At 59.8% G+C, this 27,942-nt stretch overlaps 1 protein-coding gene across 1 annotated transcript; it reads left to right on the top strand.

Annotated features, from left to right (window-relative positions):
* Positions 1 to 304: 304 nt before the first annotated feature.
* NCLIV_044900 (hypothetical protein) lies at positions 305 to 27,362 on the top strand (the record flags this gene model as incomplete). Its single annotated transcript, XM_003884038.1, has 19 exons — positions 305 to 826; positions 1,334 to 5,707; positions 6,134 to 7,188; positions 7,682 to 8,483; positions 8,922 to 9,470; positions 9,829 to 10,011; positions 10,654 to 10,816; positions 11,199 to 11,509; positions 11,778 to 12,098; positions 12,492 to 20,956; positions 21,495 to 22,476; positions 22,824 to 22,979; positions 23,483 to 23,584; positions 24,155 to 24,310; positions 24,512 to 25,160; positions 25,339 to 25,424; positions 25,817 to 26,028; positions 26,554 to 26,658; positions 27,227 to 27,362. The coding sequence occupies 19 exons, from the start codon at positions 305 to 307 to the stop codon at positions 27,360 to 27,362; spliced, it is 19,329 nt and encodes a 6,442-aa protein (XP_003884087.1).
* Between the last annotated feature and the right edge of the window lie 580 nt (positions 27,363 to 27,942).

A 27,942-nucleotide genomic window follows, 5' to 3' on the forward strand; every position in this document is an offset into this window, starting at 1 on the left:
TCCCCTCCTCTCTCGACTTGTTTCCCGTCTTTGCTGTGTCTCTCTTCGCTTGTCAGCGCCTCCCCCGCCGCTGCTGCCTTCTCTTTCTCCTCTCCCGTCCCGAGTCGTCTCTCCCCTCTTCTTTCGCTTCGTCCCCATGCGCAGTCTGCAGATGGAACCGCTCTCGCCTAATAATCGAGATCGAGGCCTACCGTCTGGGTCTTCAACCGTTTCTTCTGTTGGTGGCGAAACATGAACCTCTCTCTCTTCGCTGCTTTCTCGTCTCCTCCTTGTTCTCCTTACCCTCTCCTCGCCCCTCTTCTCAATGGCGAACCCTGCGCCAGGTGATCCGCCTCCCTCTTTCGGCCCACAAACAGCGCGCACTGCCTCCGTCTCCTCTTCGTTTTCTTCCTTTTCTTCTTCCTCCGCATGCGCGGCTCGAAGGGACCTCAGCGGCCTGCCGGCGTGTGCCGATTCGAGGCCAGGAAAGGAAGTGGAATCGTTGCAGGGAGCAGAGAGAGGTGAAGAACAGAGTGAGGAAGATGGAAACGAACAAAGAAAAGCTGGGTCTTCTCCAACAGGGGGCGGCTCCGACGGAGCCGGCAGCCGAGAACGTCAAAGACAAAGACAGTCAGGGGACTGCGGGCTGCTCTCGCGTCGGACCTGCGACAGAGGAGACAGCTGGTGGGGCGAAGGGAGACACAGCGCAAGAGAGGAGCAAAGGCCTTCTCTGCTTTCGAGCAGAGAAGAGCTTTCACTCCCTCTGGCGCGTCTGCTGTCTCAGCCGGAACCGTTAGCCCTCCCTCCCGTGCGAGAAATCGCGGAGTGTCTTGCTCACCTCCCGACGGTAAGCGAGCGGTGATGCAAGGAGCTGCATGGGCATCACATGTCTTTTCGAGGATTTACGTTGTCTCTTACCAATCTTCTGCGACGGCAGAAGACGCGATTGAGGCCGGAAAGCCCGCACAAGATCGCGTCAGCGAAACTTCTTGCTCCTGCTCCTGATGCCCACCGCGTGTCGTCACTTTTCAACTCGACTGCGGAGGCTCGTCGCTCCACTGACTCCCACTTCTGGTGTTAGTCTTGACTTCTTTCCGGAGTCTCCGTGGATCGATTGAGGTTGCTCCATTCGCATGCAGAGACACAGAGCTCTATGACGTCTTGTACTCTCTTGAGAAGATATCTAAACCGTGGGCCTCGGGCCAGCTGTCTGTGTGTCTCCAGCGTTTTTGTCCCGCGCCGTGGTGTTCCCCGAGCCGTCTCGCAGGATGCATGCAACCTCTGGCCAAAGGGCTGCACTGCCTGTGTCTCTCAGTCCCCTTAATTCTTTCTCGGTTCTTTCTTTTCGCTGCAGCTTCGGCCCTCGGATGTGCGCGGCTTCTGGGACACCCTCTTCGTTGTCGGCCCCGTACTGGTCCGCGACTTCGCGGATGCCTGCGCGGTTCACGAGGCGACAGCGCGAAGCGGACACGACGCGGTTTTCAGTCACGGAGACGAATCACGCGTTGAACACTCTTCGTTTCCTTCGCCCCTTCCATCTCGCACATCGCCGAAACCGCGCGACGCCAGGGGGCCGGTTTCTGCAGGAGACAACGAGGCAAGGGAACACGAAAGGGAACAGCGAGAGCTAGGGGGGAGAAGAGAGTCGTGCACACGCGACGACAGCCCGTCGAGTTCCTCCCCTCCGCCCTTCCATTCCTCTTCTCTGCTTCTCTCCGCATCCGATTCGCCTGCAGCGAGCGAAAAGGAAGGCGGGGGAACACCTGAGGGCGGCGCCGTGCGAGACGGGCGGGACGAGGACAGAGCCCTGGAGTCGAGGCCGTCGACGGTTCTGTCCCGTGCCTCTCTTCCCCCTGGAAAAGACTCCCTGTGTCTTTTGGCCGTGTCTCTCCAGCGCCTTCCGTCAGTTGCTGCTCCGCGTCTGCTTCGGGCGCTCCTCGGAATCCACGAGGGTCGGTCTCCTCTCGCGCGTTCCCACGCCCCGTTACATCACCAAAGTGTCCCTTCTCGACGCGTGGCTTCTCGCGCCTCGTCCTTGGCTTCTCTGGAGCGATCGCCGCCTACTGAGACCAGCTGCGCTCGCCATGCGAAGGACCCAGGTGCGTCTCCGTTGGGAGCCACGGTCGCCGCAACTGCGGTCGGAGGCGATGGGGCGGGATGCGCCGGCGGGGCCCGGGCGTCTCTGCGGTTGGCTGCGGCGTCCCGCGGCTCTGTCTCCTTCCACCGAGGATTTACGCCGGCCGAAGGGGACACTCGAGCGACGGATTCGGCGGCTTCGAGCCGGCAGGCCCTCGTCACTCAGCCGTCGGCGTTGGAGGAGGAAGCCCGGAGAGGACCCGCAGGAGGCTGGAGGGACACAGATCGCAAGTGTCTCCTCGGAGACCGCACTGTGGGGGAGACGGCTGCGATTGCGCATACCCTCTTCAGTCGAACGGTCTACAAGAGACGCCTCGGCGGCGCCCGGTTCGGCCGGCCAGGTGTCCTTTTCGAGAGGATTCCGCAGTCTCGCGACAGAAGCACAAGCGAGTCGTGCTGTCCATCGCGCACGCCTTCGTTTCTGTGTTTTTCGGAAGAACGACTCGAAGAGGGCGGGACGTTTCGCCGAGAGAGGGAACCGAACGCCCGCAGGGTGCCGCCAGTGTACGAGAATTTCGGGTGCATGCCGGCGTGGAAAGAGAGACGGGAAGAACTAGAGAGAGAGGAAGAACATGCAGTCCCACAGCTGGACCTCGCTGCCCAGTTTCGTCTTGCGGGAAAGGATCTTGCCAGTGAGACCCAACTGGTCGATTCCCATTTCCTCTCCTCGGCTTCTGCCGTTTCTCTCCAGCGTCGCGGAGCGTTTTTGCCCTCGCGTCTGCTGACGACTTCGAGATGCCTCTCACGGGTTCCGAGTGCAAAGAAGCCGTCCGCCGCTGGACTCCAGAGACAGGGATCACAAGGACGCATCGAGCCAGACCGCAGCGCGCCCTGTCGGATGGAGGGCCCTTCCAGCGCCGCTGTCCAGGGACGCAGTGGGACAGGGACTGTGTCTTCTTCCTTCGCCCTCGCCGATTCCTGTCTGCCTTCCAGCGTAGGAAGAGAGCGGGACGCACCCAAGGAGGCTCTCTGCTTCCTCAGGGAATGGACCGAGGCGGGATCCGCAGCCAGTCGCGCGGGTCGTCTTCTGTCTGAGGCGCAAGCCGTTGGTACCGTCGGTACACTGCCTGAGCACCCTTTTTCTCTTTCTTCGGACGCTTGTCCTCTTCCCGCTCTCGGCTCGCTCGCGGGGTCTTCGCGGACGGCTGCTGGGCCCTGCCCCGAGAAGTCTTTCCTGCTTCACCTTCTCGCCCGCTGGGTCCGGTGCCTCCTGGGCGATGCGACCGCGGTCGCGCCGCAGGCGAAGGCTCTCATGGCCTTGGCCTTCCCGGGCCCGGGCTCCAGCGCGTCGCTCCGGGGAAGTGCTCCCGCAGGTGCCCGAGCGAAGACTGGCTCGGGCCGTTTGCAGGCACAGGGCGAGAGACAGGAAAGAGATGCACGAGACGCGACACAGAGAGGCGAGCCTCGGGACGAAAACGCCCGAGGCGCCTGCGTGCCATCGTCTTCTTCGCCAATCTCAACTTTTCGTGCACCTGCCGAGGTCGGACGAGTCTGTGGCATCGCGGCCTGTCTCTCGGGATGTCTTCGCCTGGGCGTCTTGGCGGATTTGGGAGACACCCCTCTGCTGCAGTCTCAGTTGGTGTCCAACCTGTTTGCTCTCGCCTCGCTTCTCAGTGGAGACGGGCAGCCCCAGGCGCTTGCGGAAGATCTCCTTACCTCCCTCTTCTCGCGAGTCTTCTTCGCTGCCTCTCGTCATGGCTTCTCTGCACAGACGAGTCTTCCTTCTTCTCCGCCTTCTTCGTCTTCGTGTGGTGGCGTTCATCGCTGCGTGTTGGGGAAGGCCCCGACGGGGCGCGATCCATGTGTGAGCTGTTTTTCGCGCTTTCTTCAGGCCTGCTTGCAGAACCCATCCGTCAGGCCCCAACAGCGTCTTCTCCTTCTATGTTTCTCGGAGTTGCGGGAGTTAGCTCTTCTCTTTCTCGCCGGCGTCGTCGCTCGCCGCCCGCCCCTCGCCCCACCCTGCAGCTGCGCCCCGGCTGTGGACGCCCCGCGAGAGACACCTGGAGACAGAGACGCTTTCCAACTTGCTCTTCGCGGAGCGCAGCGAGGCGGGCCGGCAGCCCTTCTAGGGACTACTGAAATGGCGCAGCAACTCTGCGGAATGTTGACCGGCCTTTTCCAAAACGAAGTCTTCCTGTCTCTGCCTGGGTGGAGTCCGAGAGAGACGAAGGAATTGCCCCACGGGGTTCTCACCAACCTCGGGAAATCTGCCGCACTCATCCCCTCCTCTGCTTCGCCCCTCGCTTCTTCCGTGGCTGCGATGAATGCGGAAACGAACGCTTTGGCTGCGGCGGCTGCCGCATTGAGCGGCCGAGTCTATACTTGGTGGATCGAAGGCGTTTTTCTGCGGGGCGCTCTCGCCGCCAGTCTTCTCCCGGCTCTCGAGCTTTGCCTCGCCCATCCTGTCTCTTCCCCTGTCTCTTCCCCTGTCTCTTCCCCTGCCTGGCCGCTGTCCGTGCTGTCGGGTGGGGCGCCTCGGCCCCCCGCAGGCGCGTGGTCCAGAAGCGCGAGAGCGGAGCAGCGAGGCGAGGGGAACGGAGGCGCGTGGGAGACGATGCATTTTTCAGGACAGGAAACACACTGGGAAGTCGGGGCAAGAGGGGAAGAGCCGACGTACAACGGGTTCGTCGTTTTCGTCGATGTTGTTGTGAGCATGAGCCTCGATCTGGTCAAGCAACAGGAATGCCTCATCCGTTTGAGAAGGCGCGCAAGTCGGTGCGGAAGTTCTGTTTCTTCTCTCGCGTCTTCGCCTGTTTTGCTCCCTTCCTCTCTCGCTCTTGGCTCGCCGCAGTCGCCTCGTGGACGGGGCGATCTGGCCGGCCTGCGCCCGTCGCCCTTTTCACAAGGCGACCAAGGAGACATGCTGACCCCCGGAGGAGACACGGGGCTCGCCTTCGCGCACCGATGCCGGCTTCTGTCGTTCGCAGGGCTGGCGCTTGCAGGCGCTGTGGCGACAGAGACGAACCTGCGCGAGACGCAGCCTTGGGCAGCTCAGGGGAGAGGGACGACGGACAGCGCGTCCTGGAGTCTCGGCGAGAAGGAAGTCTCGCGGAAGAAAGAGCGACGAGGCGCTCTCGGTCTCCTCAGTCTCAACGGCGTGCGACGATTCCTCTCCTCTCTTCTGTCTTCCTCGAGACGGACGACGGGTTCCGTGGCCTTTGCTGGCACGCGAAAGCCGCGCAGAGAAGGGAGAGAAAGCAGCGAAGAGAGAGAGCGAGAAGAGAGAGAAAAGGCAGGAGAGAGAGAAGAGGAATGGATATGGCAGGGAGAAGGATGGGAGAAGGCCCAGAGGCGAAGAAACGCTGCCTGCGACCAGTTGGTGGCGTGCGGCGTCGCTGGCCTTCTCCACGGGCTCGTCGCGCACGTTCCGAGGTTGCTGAAAACGCGACACGACAGCCGCGACAAGGGCAACGTGGACGCGGGAAGTCAAGGACGCGAGCCTGTGAGAGGAACGCGATGCCAGGTGCCGACAGCGAAGGAGCGAGAAGGAAACGGACGCGGCGATGGGCTTCTTGAGAATCCAACGCGGGGCGCTGTTGAACTTGTTCTGGCGACTGTCTTGGAGGACATGCTGGTCCACTCAAAGTGCCGGGTCAGTGAAGACTCTGTCTCGCTTGCGTTTTTGACTCTTCTTGATACGCTCCTCGTCCGTCTCTTTCGGAGCTTTACACTGTTTTGCCCTACCTGCTCTGTTCCTTTCTTGGAGTTTATTTTCGTCCCTCTCTTCACGCGCTCTTTCGTGGCGGCTCGAACGCTTTTTCTCTCTCGAACACCCTTTTTTTTCACTGCTGTCCGTCGTTCGTGTTTCCGTGTGATGAGAGCCCTGCCGGCGCTCCCCTCCTTTTCGCTGGTTGCCCGAACTCCGTTCGTCCTCCGCATTTTTGATGTGTGAGGTTGCATGCATCGGCGATCCTCCTTGTCTTCCTTCATTTTTACACGTCCTTCGTCAGGTCAATCGCCTCGACACACACACACACACATCGTTAACGGATGCTGTGGACTGTATTGTGTCTCTCAGGTTCTTCTCGCGCTCCTCCGAGGGCCGTGCTTCCTGCATCTTCCGGACGCGCTCTCCGTTCTGGTTTTTCTTCTTCATCTTCTCGAGCACCAAGTTTTCCTCCTCTCTCTCTCGCTCGCTTCTTCGCTCGCACCCTCTTCTCTGCCTATTCCTTGCTCTCCCTTTCTCTGCCGGCGCGAAGACGGAACCTGCTGCGGAGAGGCAGACACGGACCCTGGCAGCGAGGACAGACTGCTCGAGCACGAAGGAGAGGAAGACAAAGAGCAGACGGAGGACAAAGCAGAGAAGCGCGCAAAGGCACGGTCAAAACAAGAGGCGACAGTTTGTGGAGAAGCCCCAGGAAGCGTTGGAGAGGAAGACACGCATGCAAGCGGCGGCTCTGCGTGCCTGTTGCGACTTCTTTCTCTGTATCTTCGTGACCCCGCGAGAGGGGGGAAATTGTTCGCTGATCTCTCGGGCCTTCTCGAGTGCATTTCCTGTCTCCTGCGCACGGTACTCCAGGGCCATGAACGACAGTGCCCGTCCGCGCCATCTTCCGCTGGCCTCCAGTACGTCTCCAGTCTTCTCCGCGTCCTCTTCTTCCGCCTCGTGTGTCTCTGCTGCTGCGACGGATGGACCGTCTGGGCGCCTTCTCGCTCGGCGGCCTCGCCACGCCGCGGGAGATCGGCAGGGCGAGGAGACGAAATGCAGGAAGACTGCGAAGGACGGTCCCGACGGCAGAGGGGACAGGCGGAGCGACACAGAAAACAGCAACTCTACGTCTCTCTGTTCCCCGTTTGGATGAAGCGAAGGAAGGCGGGACGCAAAAGAGGTCCAGACAGGGAAACAGGCGAGGCGACAGGAGTGGAAGCCGGCGACGCAGCAGCCGAGGGCCCAGGGGAAGGTGTCCAACGCGTAAATGCCCACGCCGCGTATGAGATCTCCTGGCTGCTCCTGAAAGATTTTCAGCCGCTTCTTCTTCTTCTCCACGCTGCAGCGGAGAGAACAGACGAAGGAAGGCCTGGCCCTGACACGCCAGAGCCAGAGAGGGTGCTGTTGATGACACAACTTGTCGCGTAAGTTGTTTTCTTCTCTTCACGCTTGTGTGCGCGGTCTCTGGCCGTTTTGAGGGAAAACACGAGAGAAGAGCGGGGACGTGCGCGCGTGCTCAGGGTAGATAACACTCTTCTGTCTGTGGCGTCGCCTCTAGGGTCCTCTGTTTTCCGACTTGCCGGGATTCGCACCTGTTCTCTGCGAATTCGCCGTGCACCCTTGCTTGCGCCTCCTGTTTTTTTTCGCCGTGCTTTTGGAAGTCTTCCGTCGTTCCTCCATCCACCGCTTTTTTCCTGTCTAGCTCTGCCTCTTGCTCGCTTCTGCGTGCTTTCTCCTCACTCGATTCAAACCTGTCACCCTGCGCCTTCCCCGATAACTTCCCAACAGGCTTTCTGCGTCTGTCCTTCCGCGACTGTCTACGCTGCTCACCCCCTCTCTTGCTCCTTGCGTCTTTTCTTCTTCTCAGTTCACTTTTCTCGCCGTCTCCTCGTCTTGTTCTCTCGGTATTTGTTGCAGGCTCTTCCACCGTACCCTGTTTGTCGTTCTGCATGCGTCGCTCAACGCGACGGCTCGTCTCGCCCTCCCCTCTCGCCCAGACGCGGAGAGAAGACAGAGCGAGGATCCCCAGGGCAGCGCGCCTGCTCGAGTGGCGAGCGGGTGCGGGCGCGAACGCCCGGACGAGGCAACAGAGCCGAAACTGCCGGACTGCGAAGGGAGAGAAGAGGAAGCGGAGGCGGCGCCGGCGAGGTGGAAGGCAAAATCGCTGTTTGCGTTCCTAGATCGAGGCAAGAAAGACAACGTCAACGGATGCCCCTTCTCGGGCGTTCAACCACGCGCCTCTCGGGAGTCCCGAGAAGAGCGAGACACTTCCACGCGTGACTCGGGCCTTAACGCGTCCGGCGCTTTCCAGGAAAAGCCGCGGGAGCGACGAAAAGAGCGGTCAAAAGGCGACGCTTTTGAGCGCGACGAAGCACGGGAATTTCGACGCTTCCTCGCGACGCTTTCCCCCGCGGGCCCGCACGGCCTCCCAGCAACCTTCCGGCCTCTGTCCCCGTCTTCCCGTGAGGCCGCGGCATTCGTTGTCCGCGAGCAGCTGTTTCTGCTGGGAAGGAGCCTGGCGACGACTCGAGCTTCGTCGCGGATCTTCTCGGAGATGCCGGGCGTCTCGGAGAATCTGCGAGATGCGAGAGGGCCGGGGCGAGAGAGGCGGCGCCGCGGAACGGACAGCTGCAGCGAAGCAGGCAGGGAGAGAAGAGCGAGCTCCGCAGAGGGTGCGCGGCGACTCGCCGAAGTCGCATGCAAACAGGCGGCTGCACAGGTAAGCAGAGAGAACGGGAAGAGAGGCGGCACTTGGAAAGAAAGGCCTGCGACGAACGCGCGTCCGGCACTCTGTGATCTTCGCCGGCGCTTGGGCGCGACGAAACACAGCGAAGAAAAGCGAGGGAGAGAGACGTGTGGCCGTTTCGTCTTCTGGCTGTTCGCGTTCAGCTTTTTCTCTCGAGCGAAAGCGGCAAACGCGCAGAGAACCGTCGCGGCGGTTCTTTGCCGCTCTTTCCTCTCGCGTTTCCCGCATACCCTGTGTGCCGTTCCGTTTCCGTGCTCCTCTCTGGGCTTATCCGGTCGTGGTCATGCATTACGCCTGATTATCGAGCAGCTGGCGGCGGCAAACGGGGGCCCGGGGCGTGTGTGTCTCCCCGTTCCTCCTGGCGTCGTGTCGCATGCAAACGCGAAAGGAAGTCAGTTGCGTTTTTTTCAGATCTGGCTGCTCGTCGCGCGCGAGCGGGCCGCGGCGCTTCTGGGAGCGGCGGGGGCTGCTGCGCCCGAGAGTCCGCCGCTTCGACGGCGCGCGTCCTCGCAGGCTTCCGCGCTGTCTCTTCCGCCGCTGTCCTTCTTCTCGCCTGCGCCAGGAAAGAGCCTCTCGGAAGCAGGCGCGCAGGCGCGCCGCCCAGAGAGAGGAGAGACAGCCTGGCCGGCGAGCCGGGCTGTGCGGCTGAGGCAGCTCCGGCGAGTCGACGCGATCTGCCACGAAGAGGGCCTCCTCCAACTCGCGGCGTGCCTTTCCCCCTGGTCGCTCACCGTCGAGGACTGCAGGGAAAAAGAAGAGGAAGAAGACGGAGAAGAAGAGAGAGCGGAAGAAGAAGGGGGAGGAGACGAGGAGGGAGGAGATGAGGAGGGAGGAGATGAGGAGGAAGAGGGGGAGAGAGAGGGAGAGGGGGAGAGAAAGCGCGAGAGGAAGAGGAAGAAGCGGCGGGTGGTAGTCGCGCGCGACGTGCCGCAGGAAGAGAGGCTGCCGTTGCCTGCGTTTGTGAGTCCGGAACGAGGCAGCCGAGAGACACCGATAAGCAGGGGTACTCTCGAAGAAGAGAGGGGGAAGGCAGTGACACAGACACAGAGAGGGGGAAGGCAGCGACACAGACACAGAGAGGAGAAAGAGGAGACCTCGCTGACTTAAATTGTTTACTAAGAAGAAAGAGGCAGGAGACAGCCGTAGTAGTGGCGTGGATGGGTTGGAGAACGAGGCAGCAAGAGCTGGCGACAGCGCAAGAGCCACAGGGTGAAAACGGAAGGTCGGGGTACGCCTCTGTCTCGGGTGTTTATGCAGACCGCCTTCCACCGCTTGGACACATTGCCGTGTTTCTATCTGTTCGTTTCCTGCGCGTCAGACGCGCGTTGAAGGCGAAGGCGTGACCAAGGGAGAAGTCCGGCGAGAGCGTGCGCGGGGCTTGTTAAAACAGATTCTACTCGCCATGGTGCCTCCCGCAGCGCGGCCGTTCGCGGAGACTCTGCCGCTCGCCTTCCTCTGGGTTGCCGTCGCTGCGCAGCAGCTCTTCCAGCGGCGAACTGAGGTGAGGCGCGAAAAGAGGAAGAACGGGCGAGAAGGGAGAGAGAAAGGAGAGAATAAAAGGAGCGAGGAAAAAGAAGCAGGAGGCCAATAAGAGATAGGACGGGAGAATACGAGAAGCTGAAGTGACGCAGAGGCGTAGGCAAACGGAGAAGAAATCGAGAAAGAAGAGAATAGGAAAAGGAAAGGGGCGGCTTTTTTCATAGGAAGGAAGCATGCAGACGAAGCAGGAAGGACAGGAGGTGACGCAGCGCAAACGAACACCATGCGGGGGGAAAAGAGTGAGAGCGAATGGAGAGCAAAACAGGTGGGAAAGAACGCACCGACAGAGGGAAGACCTCTGTTCGGGGCAAAGACAAAGAACCTAGTTTTGTTCGGAGATGGCGGCGCCTTCAAGAGCCAACTGAATCTCCCATCTTCCTCTCTGTGTCGTTTTAAGGTGATGTTCCTCTCTGGCCTTTCCCTTTCCTGTCTCTTGTCTCTTCGGTACCTTGTGCTCTCTCCCTTTTCCCCGGGCATGATTTGTCTCCCGTTTCATTTCGCCTGTTTCCCCACGACTCTTCCGCCTTTTTGTCTCGTCTTCTCCAGCTGCACCAGAGCCGCTTCTCATTCGCTTTTTCGCGACTTTTGGTGTCTCCGTTTTCAGCACTTTTGCAGTTGCTCGGTCTCTGCGTTCTCGGCCTTTCTTCTCGGGTCTTCGCGCGTGGAACTCGCCCTTCTGGACGAAGCAGCGGCTGCTCAGTCGCCTTCCCAGGCGGCACGCGACTCTCTGCTGAAAAAATCCCGCGCATCGCTTTTCCACCTCCAAGGTTCGAAACAGACTCTGCTGGCGCAGAACGCCCGTTCAAACAAACACACACGCAGGCTCTGCGCCCTATATATATATATATATATATATATATATATGTACATACCTAAATGCAGATTGATCCATGTTTACGTACATTCATATCTATGGGGATATAGGGATACCTATATATACCTATATATATATATATATGCATGTATATGGATACGGATGTACCTGCACTTTGAAGTGTTGTGACACCCAAAACGAGGGTCAAGATGAAGAAACAAAAAATGCAGTCTCGGTGTTTTTTCGCTTCTGTTCGTCACCCTTCTCTGTCGTTTCCGTTTTCCTCTGCGTCCACTTTGTTTTGACTCTCTCTGCTGTCTTCTTCCTCTGAATAGCAAAGCTGGCAGAACTCGCGGCCGAGCGCTGGGTCCTCCGCCTTGAACGAGGAAGCGCCTCAGCCTCTCTCTCAGTCGGATGGCCTCTCCCCCAATCCACTCTCGCTTCGCCGCCTTCAAGCGGCATTTCTTCTCTGTCTCCCCTTTCTCCCCTTCCTCCCCTTTCTTCTCTGTCTCCTCTCTCTTCTCTGTCTCCTCTATCCGCTCTGTCTTCGATTCTTTTGGGAGACGGGCAGAGACGCGAGCAGGCGACAGAACGAGGAGAGGGCGAGCCTGCGCTCGTCCTCGCAACGCTGATGGGGACCGGACAGGTACGGCGCGAGAGGAGAATACGAAAGAAGACGCGAGGCTGTGGCAGGCGCTTCGCGGAGGGGACAGCCGACCGACAGAGGAGGGCCTTTGGGAGGGAAACGGAATCGTAGAGACGAAGGACAGGAGACGCGTGGAGAGACTCGAAAAGAGCGTTTAAAGATTGCGGATCAGCAGTCACCCCATCGCGGCGCTGTCTGCATTCGACCATCTTTTTTCTTTCGTGTGTCCTTCACGTGCCTGTCTCCTTCCGTCTCCCTGGTTTTTCAGGCGTGTGGAGTTTTGCTGCGCACTCTCCAAGACCTCGTCCGCTTGGCCCTCGTGCCGTGCGCGCTCGCCTCCACTCTGTGTGATCCGCCCCCCTTCGCCGTTTCCTCCTTTTCCTCTGCCGACTCTTTCTCGGCCGCGTCGTGTGCCTCTTCGCCTTCCGGTTCGCCTCGGCCCTCGCCCGCGGGGTCTCTGGACCGCCTGGCTGCCGTTCAAAAGGACATCGAAAAAAAACAGCACTGCGTCCTCTCGCTCCTCTCACGCCTCTTTCGAGTCGTCCCTGCTCTCCTCAACTCAGTCGACGCGGTCGCGGCTCTTGTCCAGGTAGGCAAAAGCTGGCGAGCACACACTGGGGAGCAAAATGAAAGAGGAGACAGCGGCGCAGCAGAGACAGGACGGGGAAGAGTCAGCGGAAGAAGGCCGGAGATCGCGGCCGCGCCGTCGAAGAAACGGTGGAGAGGTGGACAGTTCGGACCGGGGCTCTGAAAAGGCCTTACCAAAGCGCCGAGAAGCGGGAAGGGACGCACAGACCGCCACAGACAGTTAGAGACATTTCGAATCCTGTCGAGCCGGGGGGCCAAAGTGCAAGCTGAGGGCGGTGGAGGCAAGGGATCAGCACTCAGATGCGTTTGCGGTCTGACCAGCGGCCGGTCCGTGCTTCGTCTCTCTCCGCCTCGCACGCGGCCTCCCGCCGTATTTTTTCCCCCCTGTCTGCAGACCTTCGCCGTCCTGGGGGAGTCTCTGCAGCTCGTCGCGACCGCGTTCGAAGAAGTCCCCATCCCGAGGCTGGACGCGAAGAAGAGACGCCAGTTGCTGAAAGAAGACTTGAGGCAGCCGCGTGGGTTTCTCTCAAGAGCGACGTCGTACCTTCTGCCCGTGGCGACGCCCCACGTGCCGATCTGTACTCTGTTTCACCGTCGCTCCTGGTCGGCCGCCTCCGCTCGCTCCAGGTTCACGAACTCCTTGGCTGGAGCGGATCCCGCCGGTTCGTCCGCCTCCGCGACGGCCTCCGCGACCGCTTCCGCTCCCCTGCCTTCCTCTGTTCTGCCTTCTTTCTTTCCGTCTCCCTCGTCCGAGTCTGGGCACCCTGCCTCGCAAGTCTGGGGCCTTCCGGCCCCGAGCGCCTCGTCGCCTCTCGGGAGAGGCTCGCAGAGCGTCCACGGCGCGTCTTCCTCGTTCAGCTGCGCGACTGAGACCAGCAAGAGGAGAAAGACGAACGGGCTCGGCAAGAAGAGGGGCTTTTTGGACGCGCCTTTCCAGGATCCAGCGACGCAAAGAGTGCTGCAAGTCCTCCACGCCTCACTCCTCGCGCTCTTCTCCTCCCTTCGGCTCCTCATCGACAGACTCGGCCTCGCCGTGTGGACCGAGTGTATGCTCGCGAAAACGCGGGAAAGCGACGCTGCCGCTCAACTTCTCTTCCTTCTCGCGACTCTCCTCGCAGAGAAAAGACGGGCAAAGCCCGCCGTTCCTGCTCCGGCCTGCAGCAGCTGTCCCGTGGCGCCTGTTGTGTATCTCGCTTGCTGCGGAGACGAGAGAGACGGCGGCGCAGAGAGAGCGTGTGACCCCTTCGACGAATCCTCGCCGCCGTCCTCGTCTCCGCGGCTGCTGCCTTTTCTGGCTTCGCCGCTGTCGCCCTTCGCCAGTCGTCCGTTCTTCTCTCGCCAGGCTCGCGTGCTTCCGTTTGTGAGCGGGAGAGGCGAGAAACAGCGGCGCGACGGAGCGAGGGGAAACTCGGCTCCGAGCCCGAAAGCACACCCACACGGACAAGAGAGAGAGAAAGCAGGCGCGCAGCACTCGGCTTCTCTCGCGTCTTCGCATCTGTCCCATTCGCCGTTCGGAGATCGGAAGTCGTCTTCACTTGCCGATTCTCTTCTTTCGCCCGCGTCGTCCCTCCCGGCGTGGTCCTCGAGCAGCGAGATTTGCGTCCAGAGTGAACAGCGAGCGAAAACCGTTCGGAGAGTTGCCGCGGAACCGGAGCGCGGCGCAGGCGGCTTTTCCGGCGAACCTCGAGGCCACGCAGACTCCCGGCACTTGTGTCCGTGCTCGTGCACGCACTGTTCATCCTCTCTTTCCTCGGTCTCTGAGAGAGCGGGAGAAGAGCGCGTTTGGAGTGGACATTGTGCCGGCGAGGCGGAGGGGAAGGCGAGGGACTGGGGAGAACAGCGTGAAGAAGCGCTGCTCGCACAAACCGTCCATGCGTCTCTTTTCCCCCAGCAACCGGAGCTTGTCATTTTTCTCCCTGCCTCGCTCTTGACTCACCCCATGTCGACGTTTTCTCACGGGAACAGTCACGAACGCAGTCCGTCTCTGAGAAAAGGGACGGATTTGTCTCTCGTGGCGTCTCCTCTCTCTGCGGCGCGACTCGCTCCGGCTGGCCGACTCTCGCACGCCTCCCTTCCCGGACGAGAAACGCAGGACCGAGACGACGCTGAGGGAGAGAAGGGACAGCCAGAGCGAGACCCGAGACAGACGGAAGAGGAACGAAAAAAAGAAGAGGGAGAAAACGGAGCGGGAGGAGAGGGACGAGAAAAGGGAGATGGAGGAGAGGCGGGGAGAGACGAGGAAAGACCGGGAGAGCCCGCTCGGTGGTCTGGCCAAGAAGGAGAGTCGAGTTCTCCCGCGCGAGACCAAGCTTCTGTGTCGTGCCTCCATGGCAACGGGGCAGTTTTGAGTGTCGCGAGTTCCGACGGGGGCTGTGGGGAAGCAGAAGGAACAGGAGCGCGCGAGGAGATTAAAGGCGAAAAACGCGAAACAGACGAACGCCAAGAAGCGAATTGGAGGTCGGAGAGTGACGCTGCCTCAATAGGGCCTTGCAAATTCTCGCTGCGTCTGTTGCCTCTTTCGGCGCCTTCGCAGATCGGCACTGGACGGAACCCTCACCTCGTCTACTATCTCGACGGCGATGGCAAAAGGGACGTCTTCACTCATTTGAAAGCCCAGCCCGTGCGCGTCCTCCGCGTCCACTCTAGCTCCTCTTGCTGTGGGCGATCTGGGAGGATCGGCGCCTGTCCCTTTCCGGGTGTCTGTGGAGCGTCGCTTCCTCCCCAGGTCGGGGCGGTCGTCGAGGCGGCGCTAGCAGGCTTCTGGGAACGCGAGAAGCGAAGGCTTGAACACGAGCGGCGTAGGCGGGAGGTCTCGGAGCAGTTCGCCGTCGCGTTTCTTCTTCAGCTCTTCTCTGCTGGGCTTCTTCGCGGCACTCCGGCGAAGACGCCCTTTGACCTCCTGAGCGTCGTGCAGAGCTACAGCCTCCACATGGACGCAGTCCACGAGAAGCTACGTGAGACCGGCGAGAAGCGAAGAGAAGAGAAAGGCCGCGAAGCGGAGAGGAAAGACGAAAGAGAGCGGAGACGCTTCACGCTCAACCGCCACTACCACTGGGCCGCTCGGGTTGCGTGGAAAAAGACGCAGTCCTCAGGGAGCGCAAACGGGGCCGAGGCACGGAGAGCCGCGTCCGACGAAGAGGTGGAGACGTCAGCGATCGAGTGCGATTCATACCTTCCGCCACCACCGCCTTCCTCGCCGTCGCTAGGTGACTTGCCGCGCAGAGACAGCACAAATATATCCCTGCATGCGGAACGCGGAGACGACGCGCAGGCCGAGGAGGCGGGGGAGGCGAGAGGCGACGGGACGCGCGGGCCTCTTGGGAGGCTTCCGAGCGACGAGGACAGGGAAGGGGAAGAAAGAAGCGAAGCGTTGCGTCGCCACTCCGAGATCACCAGGGCGACGCTGCGGCCAGCAGCGTTAGCGAACCTAACCGCCCTGGTTGACGAATTCGTCCTGACGACTCTGCCGCTCGCTTCCACTTCGGTCTTTTCGCGCGAGACCCTCGCGACAGTCTGCTGGCAGATCCTCCTGTCGCATGCCCCGCCCCTGACGCTTTCGAACGGCCTTTTCTGTCCCGGGGAGGCCCCGCTCGAGCGTCGCCGTGGCGCGTCTGCTCCTCCTGGCCCGACCGGGGCCTCTGCCTTGGCCGCCTCGCAACCTTCTCAGCCTGAACGTTTTTCGTTGTGCTCGCGACCGTCCAGCCCCGCGCGCGAAGACACCACAGCACTTGTCGTGTCTGTGCCTGCGACATGCGTCAAGACGCCCCCGCCTCCCGTTGTGGCGCCAGCAGCCCTCGCCGGGACCGGCCTGGGTCTGTTCTTCCAGGCTCTGCTCATCCGGGGGGTTCTTGCGAAGCGAGAACAAACAGCTTCGTGGAGTAGCCGAGACGGGAGCTGGCGGCGCGCTGGACAGCCGTTCACCTTCACCTCTTCTTTCCACGCGCAGGACGCTCTCAGAGACTTGCGACGCCTCGCTTTCCTGCTGCGCTCCGCCACTTTGTCGCCTCCTCTGGAGACGGGCGGAGACGCCGCCAGCTTCGCGTTGCCCGAGATCGAGCACATGCGCAGGCAGGAGGCCTGGAAGCGATGCAAAGAAGAGCTGTGCGAGGCACTGAGGACGAGCGCTTCCTCGCTGTTCAGCCTCTTCTTTCCGCTGTCGCAAGCGCGTGTGGCGGCCGACAGCGACGCCCCGGAAGAAAGCGTGCAGGCTCAAGAGAGAGATCTGTGTGGCGAGCAATGCAGAACGAAGAACCAGCAGCAAGGCCGAGAGGAAGGGAAGGAAGTCTTGGATTCCGCCTCAGGCGGCCGGCTCGCCAGTGCGACTCGACGCCCTTTGGAAGGCGAGGAAAAGGCAACGGGCGAGAGCGAAGAAAAGAGACGCAGCGCAGGGGTCGAGCGCGCGGAGATAAACCCGCGAGGAAGCCAGGGAGACCGAGAGGGAGGAAAGGGACGCCGAGTGTCGTACGCTGTCTGTGAGGAGAAGGCTTTGGACTATCGATTACCACGCTTCAGCCTCCACAGGAAAGGCCGTGAACCGAGCGCGTCTCTCCGGGAAACCCCGAAACCGAGTCCTGTTTTCCCCGTCGAAACGGCCATCCCCCGCGAACACGTTCGCGACCTCGTCGACCTCGCATCGCGCCTCTCGCCCGGAGAGACGCTTCTGTGGCTAGCAGCTGGTGCATGGACCGCCGCCCTCAAGACGCTCTCGACTTTGACCGCGTCGCCTCCGAGTTCCCCGATGGCTCCCGGGCCGTCTCTCTCTCCCGCGTCCTCGGCTTCGTTTCCCCTTGCGAGGGCCGAGGCCCCGTCTCCGAGGGAGTTGATCGCCGTGGCGGTTGCTGCGCTCGACCTGCTTCGAGGCGTTTCCTCGGCCTCCCAGGAGCCTGCCGCGCTGCCGCTGTCTCTTCCCGTCTGGCTCTGGCTGCGCCTGATATGCGAACTGGAGGGCGCCACACGGGCGCTTTCAGCGGCCGGCGGGGCGAGCCCCGGACCTCGACTTCCGGGCGAGGACGGAGACGGTCTCTGTGTCTCCGGGTCGCGCGGCGAGGCCCCGACCCGGCGAGACGTGCGGCCCCGGCTCGACACCGAGGCGAGAACCCCCCAGCTCGCCAAACAGACACCGGCCGGGTCGCGCTGTCTCCCGAGCAGCGGCCAGTCTAGCTGTGGCTTGGCGGCTCCTCGGTGTGGGGCTGTCTCTCCGCCGGCACGGGACGGGCGCGCGCCGCTTGCGAGGTTCTTGGAAGCAGAGCCCTTCTTCGCGTCGCTGCTTTCCGCGACCTGGAGGTGTATGCACGCCGATGTCTTGGACCGGCAGTCCGGCCTGATCCTCGATTTAGAGACGGCGGAAAGTCACCTCAAACGCGCGGAGCCAACAACCCCCGTGATGACTGTCGAAGGCCAGGAAGTCGACGCGCCGTCTCCCTTCAACGTCGCTGCCTACTGGGGCTCTCTAGGCGTCACTTGGTCGGCCAAGGGGGCCTTTGCTCACCGGGTCTTGCCACGTCTCCAGGCCATTCACCGCGACGTTCTTCTCGCTTCCTTCTTCTTCTCCCGCCTCGACCCTGGCCCAGCGCCCCTCCTCTTCTCGCCGCAGCCCGCCGTCGCTCCGCACGCCTCGCCGCTTTCTTCTCTCCTGCGGGACGCGCAAGTTGCGGCGACGCTCCACGCGGCTCTGGCTGCCCGACGAGCTGCGGTAGCCGCCACCGTCGCCTCTGTCGCGGCCGTGGTCGGGAGCGTGCGGGGACTCAAGCACCACGGAGCAGGCGGCGGCGCCAGGCGCCCTCTGGGCCGGCTAAAAACGTTTCTTCGCTCGGTGGTGCGGCGACCCCCCCGCCCTGCGTGCCGAGCTGCGTTTCCCGATCTGTTTCTGTTCGACGCGTCTCTCGGGAGACAAGACTGCGTCCCGAGCCCGTGTCCCCTCCCCCGCAGCGGAGAGACCGGGAGTGAAGGCAGGACGCAGAAGGGCCGAAAAGCCAGGGACACGCCGAGAGAGTCTGCAGCAGACGAAGCTGCTCTGTTTCCGAAGCCGTCGACGTCGCCTTCCTGTTCCGAGAGATCTCGGCGACTGCTGGCCCCCACAGTCGCGCTTCTGTCTCAGGCGGAGAAGGCCTTTGCCTGTGCGACCCTGGTGGCGACTTCTGTTCTCCTGTCCTCTGCCGCGCTCGCTCAAGATTTCCGATCCCCCGCCCACGACTTCCTGGCTCACCTCGCGACGCGCGCGCACGCGCGCCGCAGCTGGGGCTCGCCGGTCTCCGAGTGGGCTGCACAGAGTTCGTCGAGCGGTCCCTCGCACTCGCCCTGTGCAGTGCATTTTCTCTTTCTGCTTCTCCTGGAGGCTTTCCGGGAACCGCTGCCTCCTCGGCCGCCGCTCGCTGGCGCCCCCGCGTCGGCGAATCTGGACGAGAAGTTCCGCCTCTTCTTCTCGCCGCTCTCGCCGACGTCTCTGTCTCCGTCGGGAAGCCGAGCGAGGGAGGAGGAGCGAAGCTCGAACGACGAGAGAGAGAAGGCAAAGCCACGTGAAAGCAAGGAACGAACGCCTTTCCTGTGGCCGCCGAAAGTGGAGATATGCGTGCGCGGCCCGTCGGCAATGTCTCTCGGTTTCGGCTCGGCTTCTGCGCTTCTTCTGCCGCTCCTGCCGCCTGCCGTCGCGGCGCCCCACCCTCACGCGCTTCGCCCCGCGACCTGTCCGCCTCGAAAGACAAAGTCCGTGATTGGAAGCTCGGGCTGTCTCCATTCGCACGTCGCTGCACTGTCGGCCTCGTTCGTTGAGGCCCAGCAAGATAGCTGGGCACTGCCTGCAGCGGTGCGGAAAGGCGAAGAAGGGTGGATGGGCGGCAAGCGAGGAAGAAGCGAGAAAGCCAGCGGGAGAGAAAACGACGGACCGGGAAGAAGAGATATCGATCGGTCGGGGTCTTGGCGCTGTCCGTCGGCGAGACTCGGAGCGCATGCGTCTTCTCTCGCGCCGTCCTTTCTTCTCTGCACGTTTGGCACCGGATGGTACCACTCCGCCCGCAGACTCGTAGCGGACGCCGTCGCTCTCTCGCTGGCGGACACGACAGGAAAGGCCCAGGAAAGACGAGAAGAGAGCGGAAACGGAGGGCCTTGCTTGCCGGCCAGTTGCTCCTGCCGACTGTGCTTCTTCTTGGAGAGTCGGCGGTCTGTGGCCGCAGCAGGCTTCGGCGCGCTCTTGGCGTTCTTGAGCAGACCCGCCGACGAGTTGTATCTCGCCTCGTGCCACTGTCCACTTCACCTCGCGTCCTCCTTCTCGCTGTTTTCTCCTGCGCCGGGGGAGGCGCCCGGCGAGGCGGCGCGGAAAAAGAAAGACCCACACAAACTGGCGACGCCGGCGTCGGCCATCCGCTTCGCTGGATGTTCCGCGCGAGAGGCGTCTCCGAAACAGAGTCCGTCGCCTCCGTCTCGACCCTCGTCTGCGGCGAGTCCGTCGCGGGCTTCTCCCCGCTCGCTGCTGCCTGCCTGCTACTCTTCGCCGTCCTGCGCTCGCTCCCTGGCTTTCTTTGCGCGCGCGTCTCGGTGGATGCATGCACGCGACGAAGAGGACCACCACGCGAGACATCAGTTCCTCCATCTCTCGCAGTCGCTTCTTCTTCTCCTCGGCGGGCAGCGTCGCCTCGGCTGGGCGGCCCTAGCTGCCTCAGACGATGCGGCGCTCCGAGAGGCGGCTACCGCCGACAGCGGAAGACGCAGAGAGGCGGTGCGTGGGAAAAGAAGCAAGACAGAAGGCGAGAAACGAACAAGACCGGAGGCTCGCACGCACTCCCTGTCGAGACGCGAGACGCGGGAGAAGGGACACTTAACTCGGTGGAGCCTCGACGGCAGCACAGGCCGAGGGGCGATTCGGCAGATTTCTAACGGCCAGATGACGCCCAGTGTCGCTCTGTATCCTGCTCCCACCTGTATCTTCCAGCTGCCGGAGTGGGTGTCTTTCCAAGCAAGGCTCGGCGGCCAGCAACCCCCGCTTGCGTCTATTTTTTTCGCGCATTATTCAGGGACATCCGACGCAGGAAAGCGCGACGCTGGGCCTGGGGAGGCATCGAACAGCGGGCTTTTCCGCGCTGCCGCCTGCCCGAGCCGTGGGGCATCTGGCCCATACATGCAGCTACCGGTGTGTCTGATTCACTTGTTTCTCCACGACGAAATCGAGAGGGTTCGCGCGTGGACGTCAACCCTCAGCCCTAAACCCGCCCAAAGGTTAGCCGCACCTCGGGCGTCGCTGAGGCACGAAACTGCGAGAGAGAATAATCCTGTGGGGGCTCCGCGCTGCCCGAAGGGCCTGCTCCATGCCCCCGGGCAGAGACCACCCGAGAGCGAGGCACGGAAGAATGCAAGAGAGGAAGCAAATGCGGAGTGGCGAGAAGGCAGTTGCACGGACAAGAACAGAGGGAGAGGCAGAGGCAGCCGCAAGTGGAGGGTGAAGGCGAAGCCCGGCGGGGCGAAGAGGCGACTAGGAGGTTTGCTGGCGAGAAAGAAGACCCCGCACGCGAAATCATGGGAAAGCAAGGAAGGCTGGAGAAAAGGGGCGGGGCCCAAGCCGCGGTCGCGCCTCGCCTCGCTGTTCCGCAGTCGCGCCTCCCCGACGTCTCGCTCGCTTTCGTCTGGGGCCAAGCGAGACGCTGGCGCAGCGATAGCGGCCGAGACGCGGCGGTACGAGATGCGGCGGGTCGAGGGAAGGGCGAAGAGGGAGAAACGGGAAGAGGAAGGCAGGAGCCGAGCAGCCTCGCGCCGCAGCAGCACCTTTTCCGAGGTCTCCGCGCTCGACTGCATCCTCCAAGGCGCTGACCTTTGCCTGATCGCCGCCGCCGTGCAGAGGTTTCGGTGGCCGCCGGAGATTCTCAGAGAAACGTGCGTCGTTAAGGAAAAGAAGCAAACAACGGCAAGGGGGCTTCCGAATGCCGAGACGTCTTGAATTGCTCACACCCTCTCCACTGATTGAGACGTCGTCCAGATATATATATATATATACCCTGTATTTGCCAGTCTATATCATCTCTAAAAATCTCTCTCTATTTCCATGTCTATCTATCTACATCTATATCGCTCTTTATCTACATGCCTGTCGCTATCTATTTATTTATATTTCTATATCTGTATATGTATCTCTGTATATATCTGTCTATCTATGCATATGCGTTAGTGTTTGAAGCATGCCTTTTTGTAGGTATAGTTCGTTTTCGTTGTGAACGCACGTGTAGGCACATGGGGGGAGGGCCCTTCGTCAGTGCGTAGAGAGGCGCAGAGCCTGGCAACAGTGGGAGGAGGCGGCGTTTGAGCGGAAAGTATTTTCTGCTGATGAAACGACCCGTTCCTCTTCAGTGGGTTTCTCCCTTTTTCATGTGCACATGCCTTCGTTTCATCTCCTCTCTCGCGTTTTCCTCCTCAGCGCGACGCTCCGACACCTCGAGACGGCGCTACCGTGCGACGCCTTCTTGGCGGACTCCGTAGCGCACTCAAAAAGCAGAAATTACTCAGACTTGCTCTGGCGATTTCTTCTACAGTACTTGGGTCTGCTGTCTTTTCCGACCCCCTCCGAGGCCTCCGCCCTGGCCTCGCCGCTCGTGCCTTCCCTCAGCTCCCCGCGCTTCTTCAGGTGGAAGAGCCAGACAGGCCTTCCGCCGTCAGGCGTGCCCGCTGTCTTTCCGGAGATTGCGGCGCGGCTTCTGATCTATTCCGTCCGGTTTCCACTCGCGTTTCTTCTCCAAATCCTCGCCCCACACGCGACCGCCTCCCTGGCTTTGGGCGCGACGGAAATCCCGGCCTCGGCGGCGGAGGCGCGCAGTCGGCGCTGTCTCCGTTTCTGTCTCTGGTTGTCTCCACCCGCTTCCCCCGGGCCTCTCCGCGGGGCCTCGCTGGCCAGTCGGACAGGCGGGGACGCGTGGGAGGCGCCGCCAGGCGATCTGTTGGATCCACGCCGTCACCTGCAGAGAGCGACGAACGGCAGAAAAGGTCTGTTTACGCGTGTCGTTCGAGAGCGTCAGCCTCTTTCCAGGAGACAAAGAGACGCGAGAAGAGTGCGCCTCGGGAAGCGAGACCCACCGCGAGCGTGGAGCCGTGCGGACTGTGCAGTCGCCTTCTCTCCTTCTTCACTCCTCAGCGCTGGCGCCTTCGTTTCTGTCCTTCGCATCTGCGCCGCGCGAGGCCTCTCCTTCTACCCTTCTTCGCTGCTGGATCGGACACTCCTCCCGCAGCTGATTCAGCTGATGCGCGTCGACGTCGGCCGTGCCATGGAGGCTCTTCTTCTCGACGAGGCGACGAGGGTGAAAGAAGACGGCGAGGGCATTGGACTTCCCGAGGCGTTTCAAATCGCCGCGGAGGCTGCTCCAGGACGCACCGACCCTTTGGCGGGAAAATGCATGCGTCTCCAGGTAAGGCTGAGGAACGGAGGGGCGATGGGCAAAGAGAACGGGAGAAGATGCGGCTTCGGCCTTCCATTTTCAGTTGTGTCCCTTTCTTCGTGCGCCTCTGCTGTGCTCTGTATTTCTTCTCGAAAAGAGCCGGTTCTCTGTCCTCACCACGGCCTCGTTTCGCTGCTTGCTTCGTCAGCTCTTTTGGCGAGACGTCCTCGTGTCTCCCTCTCCGCTTCCACGCGTTTTTTCGCTTCTCCCGCGACTCTCTTCTGAGTCGGTCTCTTGCTTGTTCTTGGGGCTCTTCCTCTCTCGGTTTTCACTCCCCCCTTTCTCTGCCTGTCTCCACGTCTCTCTTCTCTTTGTAGCTTGCGCTTTTGATGGCGCTCCCCCCCAAGAGACGCGAAGTCCTTCGACGCCAGTACACGTTCTGGGACGCCCTCGCTGCTCTGAGTGGAAAGGCGAAGCGCCAACCCCCCAGCGAACGAGGCGCTTTCCTCAAACAGGAAATCGAACGCACTGTGGTACGCCCGCCTCTCGATGCTGCCCACGATGGACACCAAGCAACTCCACACACAACCACAGATGCACATCATGCATATATATATATATATATATATCATATAAATCATATATACCTATTTGTGTGTCTGCAATATACACACATGTATCGGCATTGCTCATTTAGCCAGCAAGGCCGACGAGGAGTATGGAGTGCGCCCGTGTAGGTAGGTCCCTGTCTGTCTGTTGCCGCGTATTTGACTCCAGAACATATACGTGAATATATATATATATATATATATATACATACATATATGCATATATATATATATATATATAAATACATATATATATATATATATAAATACATATATATATATATATATATATATATATGCATGTGAAATGTATGTAGGTATGTAGGTATGTTTATGTGCATGTATCGAGAACGAAAGAGAGATTCATGGAGAGAGGCCTCGCCTTCTGGTCTTCAGCTTTGGTGTGGGCGTCGTCTTTGGGCTTTCAGAGGTGCACAGATTTGTCGGATATGACGATGCCTCTCGACCCTTCGCGCCTTTTGGTGCGTGTCCTGAGTGAAACAGCAGTTCCCCTGCAATCTGCCGCCAAGGTGAGACGTGAAAAGCGCCCCGAGGCGGCCCACCTCACGCAACTGCCTGAACCAGCAAAGTTCGAGCCTTGTCACCCATCGAAACGCCTTGATCGACTCTCATCCACCTATATATATAAATGTATATATTTATATAAATGCATATAAATGTGTATAAATGTATATAAATATATATAGATATGTGAACGTACATATATATATATATATATATATATATATATATGTATTGGCATGCTTTTGCGCATGTGCGTGTCGATGTGTATCAGCTGATACGCATGCGAGTGTGTCTGTGCATGTGTGGCTACGTTGTAACTGTGGTTTCGCATGCATGTCCCGGTAGCGCCGCCGTTTACGTCCCTGCGCACCGCAGCGCATGCACGGGTTCTCGCTCCCTGCCTCTTCACGAGGTAAATGGGGCTCTGTTTTGTTTGTCGGCACACAGACGGCTTTGCAGAATGCTTTCGCAATTCCTCGGAAGCACGGGGCAAACGTGTGTTGAAGACGGACCCTGGGGGTGCGCGGCCGCGTCAGGATTTCTTTCCCTCGCGTTTTCTTTCCCTGCTTCCTTAGGTGCCCTACGCTCTCACCTTTGAAACGCGGGCGCTGAGTCCGGGCAGCGCCACGCAGCCTTCTGGCGACGCGCAGGAGCAAGTATCGAGGGTCACGTGCATTTTCAAGATGAACGACGACGTGCGCCAAGACCAGCTGGCCCTTCAAATCATCCAGGTAAAAAGGGCCAGAGAGCAGCGTGAAGCGAACAGCAAAGCAGCAACTCCTGAGAAAAGCAGGCGGAAGGAAGAAACGCGAGACGAACCAGACACCAAGCGAAGAGTAGACCGCCCTCCCTTCTTGTGGGTGTATGTGTCTTCCGCGCGAGCTTGAATCCCTGCTTCATCTCGGGGTTCCTTCGTTTTCGTCTTCCTTCAGATTGCAGCCGCCGCGTTCAACCGTGTCGGCGTCGACCTTTGGGTCCGGCCGTACAAAGTGGCATCGATGCGCGTCGCCTCCTCGTCGGTGCTCTCTCTGCCTTCTTCCTCTGCGAGCCTGTCGACTCCGCCGACAGAAAGGCCTTCTTCGGCGCCACAACGCAGGGCGGTCTCGTCTTCGCGAAGCTCTCGAGTCGCGTCTTTGCCGTTCTTTTCGCGGGCCTCTTCGCGTGCGGTCGCGTCGGCGCTGCGGGGCGCCCCCGGCCAGAGCTCGCGGAGGAACGCGCAGAAACAACAGCCGCACCCAGCGACAGGGGAGGCCGAGCAGGAGGCGTTCGGTTTGGAGAATCGAAGGGCCGGGAAAGCTGGGACGGAAGCGAAAGGGGTGCCCAAGTCTGCCTCGTTTTCGGATCAGTCGTCAGCGCTTGGCGGCCTCATCGAGTTGATTCCCAACACAATTTCGAGACACCAGATCGGAAGGAAGTTCGGCTGTTCTCTGCCTGAGTTCTTTTCGCTGGTTTTCGGCAACAGTCGCGAACGCGAGGTGGAAGGCGAAGACACGGAAAACAGAGAAGCAGAAGGAAACGACAGAGAGAAAACGGGGTGTTCGGATGCAAACGCCTGGTTTGTGCCGACGCCGAACCCGGAGAGTACGAGCTTCGTCGTAGCCGCGAGTCTGGGTTCGCCCAAAACCGGCCGCCGTTCTGGGCTACTTGACGGAGCGAGAGAGAAGAGAAGCAAGCACCGTTCGGGAGGGAGCGGAGAAGAAAGCGATTTCTTTCAATCTAAGCCCGTTGAGGAAAGAAGACAGGAGCCGCGCCGCGACAGGCAGAGGGACGGCGCTCTACAACATGGCTGTGAAGAACTTCGTCAAGAGCCTCGCTGGCTACGCCGTCCTCTCCTACATTCTCCAGGTGAGAGTCAGAGGCAGCCGCGAGCGAAGAACGCGAAGAGGCGGGACGGATGTGCCCAAGAGAGCACTCAGAGAGAGGACGCCAAGAAGGACACGGGGGCTGAAAGAGTTCTGTCCAGCAGACTCACCGGCTGCAAGCAGTTTGCCTGTCTCTCTGGATGCGAAAAGCGCAGAAGAAACGCGAGAACGAAACCAAAAGACGCTAGCAAAGCGGACGCTGAGATGCAGTGCCTTCCGCAACAGCCAGAGAGCAGAACGAGACAAATGCGGGTGCGTTCTTCCTTGCCGGAGGTCTTGCGTGTTCGTCCCTGGCTGCCGCTTCCCTCGGGTTTCCTTCGCCTGTCCGAGCGTCGTGTGCGCGTTGCTTTGTGGAATTTTTTCTCCTTTTTTCAGGTGAAGGACCGCCATAACGGAAATCTCCTGATTTCTTGTCAGTCCGGGCGCGTCATCCACATCGACTTTGGTTTCGTCTTCGACATCTCCCCGGGCCACGACATGCAGTTCGAGAAGGCTCCCTTCAAACTCACCAAGGAAATGGTCCAGCTCATGGGGGGTCACAATCGAACAGAAACCTTTCGGCACTTCACACACCTCTGTGTGCAAGGGTGAGCCCAGGCACAAACTCCACGCTTCCTCTCACTTCTCCATATATATGTATATATATATATATATATATACATATATATATATATACATATATATACATATATATACATATATATATATATATATACATACATACATACATACATATATCTATATGTATATATGTATATACATATATCAATGTCAGTAGATGCCTCTTCCTCTCCGTATCTCTCCTCTTTCCCGATAGGGATTTATGCAAGTGTATGGTGTTAACGGCGACGGAGTGGAGTCCGTAACGGGCGGTTGCCGTCGCGATCCGTGTGCGCCGTGCATTTTGCTGGGTTCTGTCAGCGGTGCGCGTTGTGGACTCTAAGTAGGCCGCGAAACGACATACGTTGCCCCGTTGACGGGGCGGGTGCGTGCGTGTGGGGCCGTGCCTCTCTCTGAGTCGTTGCCTGTCGAATCGTGCTAGCTAATTTGCTCCGCTGACCGACGGTTTCTCGCGCACTAACGGCGCTTGAGCCTGTCTCTTCTCTCTGCAGATACCTCGTTCTGCGCGAACAGGCAGATCTCATCATGACGTTGGTCCAGACGATGCTTCACTCCGGCCTCCCTTGTTTCAAACGGCAGTCGCTCGAAAACCTAAAGTGCGTCTTTCTTTCCTTCTCGCCGGCTTCCTTTCCAGACGATTTCGGCTTTACTCCCTTGTTCCTTTTCTCCTTCCTCTCTTCTCTGCTGTCCCCCTTCTGTGTTTGGTGTCCCTGTCCTTCTCCGTCGGCGCCTTCTTCGCCGACTTCTCTCTCCTGGTGCTCGCCGGCGGGATACTCGGTTTTTTTCTGCCAGGAGCAGCACGCTCCAGTCCGCTCGCCTTCTCGCAAGCTGGTTTCGCATGAAGTGCATGCGAGGAGCTTCTGTTCTTTCAAGAGTGAACGCCGACCGGGTGTCCCTGTAGCACATGTAGCGCCCTTCCATACGGGAGAGCACTACCTACACTAATCAAGGAGATCCTGCTATACACCCAAATAACAACTTATTTCCACGCGTGTGCCTGAAAGGATACGTAATTGCCCGTCGCCCCACCTGCCTCGCCGTATGGTGCGTTGTATTTTCAAATGATTTCATCGTCCATGAAATTTTCTGCGACTTGCGCTTTGCGACAGGAATCTGTTCTTTTTTGATTCTTGTCAACTGTGGTTTTCGATGTGTATCTTCCAGGTGGAGATTCCAACTGGATGCCTCCCCGGAGCAAGCCGCCGCATTTATGGAGGCGCGCGTCATGGACGCTTACGAGAACTTCACGACAAAAGCCTACGACGTTGTTCAACATATCCAGCAGGGGATTGATTACTGAAAAGAAAAACAGCAGATTTCAGAAAACCTCTCCAGGACCGCCTGGATTTGTAGTCTTTGTGCACCCCGTCTCGGTTCCCAAAAGAAAAAGCCACGCACTGACTTGTGTCCCGTCCTGCCCTCGTCCCAAAAAAACTACACGCCTAGTGAAGCATAATGATATAGTAGCATATGAGCGTCTATAGCCACAAAACGCATATGCACACGTATATATATATGTATATGTATGTATATGTAGACATGTATATGTACATGTCTGTGTATTTCTGTATATATGAATGTGACGTGCATGCTCTTGTGAATCGCACCAGGTCTGTACATGTGCGGGATTGCTATCATTGTATAGATATGTAGATGTATGCGGATGTGTAAAGAGACGTTTGCGAATTCTGTATCCGCGCGTGCATTTACCGATATTTTCCATATTTCTGCACACGCCTGTAATGGTTTCCGTGTCTCGCCGCAACTGTTCTTCGCCGGGGGGGAAAGGGGAAGTGGGGAAACGGAAAGTCGACGTAGTCCGCATGCGTTCTTTTTTCTTGGGGGGCCAAGGATGATCAAGCGCGCCACGTTCGTGGCAG

The sequence above is a fragment of the Neospora caninum genome, chromosome X (assembly GCF_000208865.1).
Source record: "Neospora caninum Liverpool complete genome, chromosome X".
NCBI lineage: Eukaryota > Apicomplexa > Conoidasida > Eucoccidiorida > Sarcocystidae > Neospora > Neospora caninum.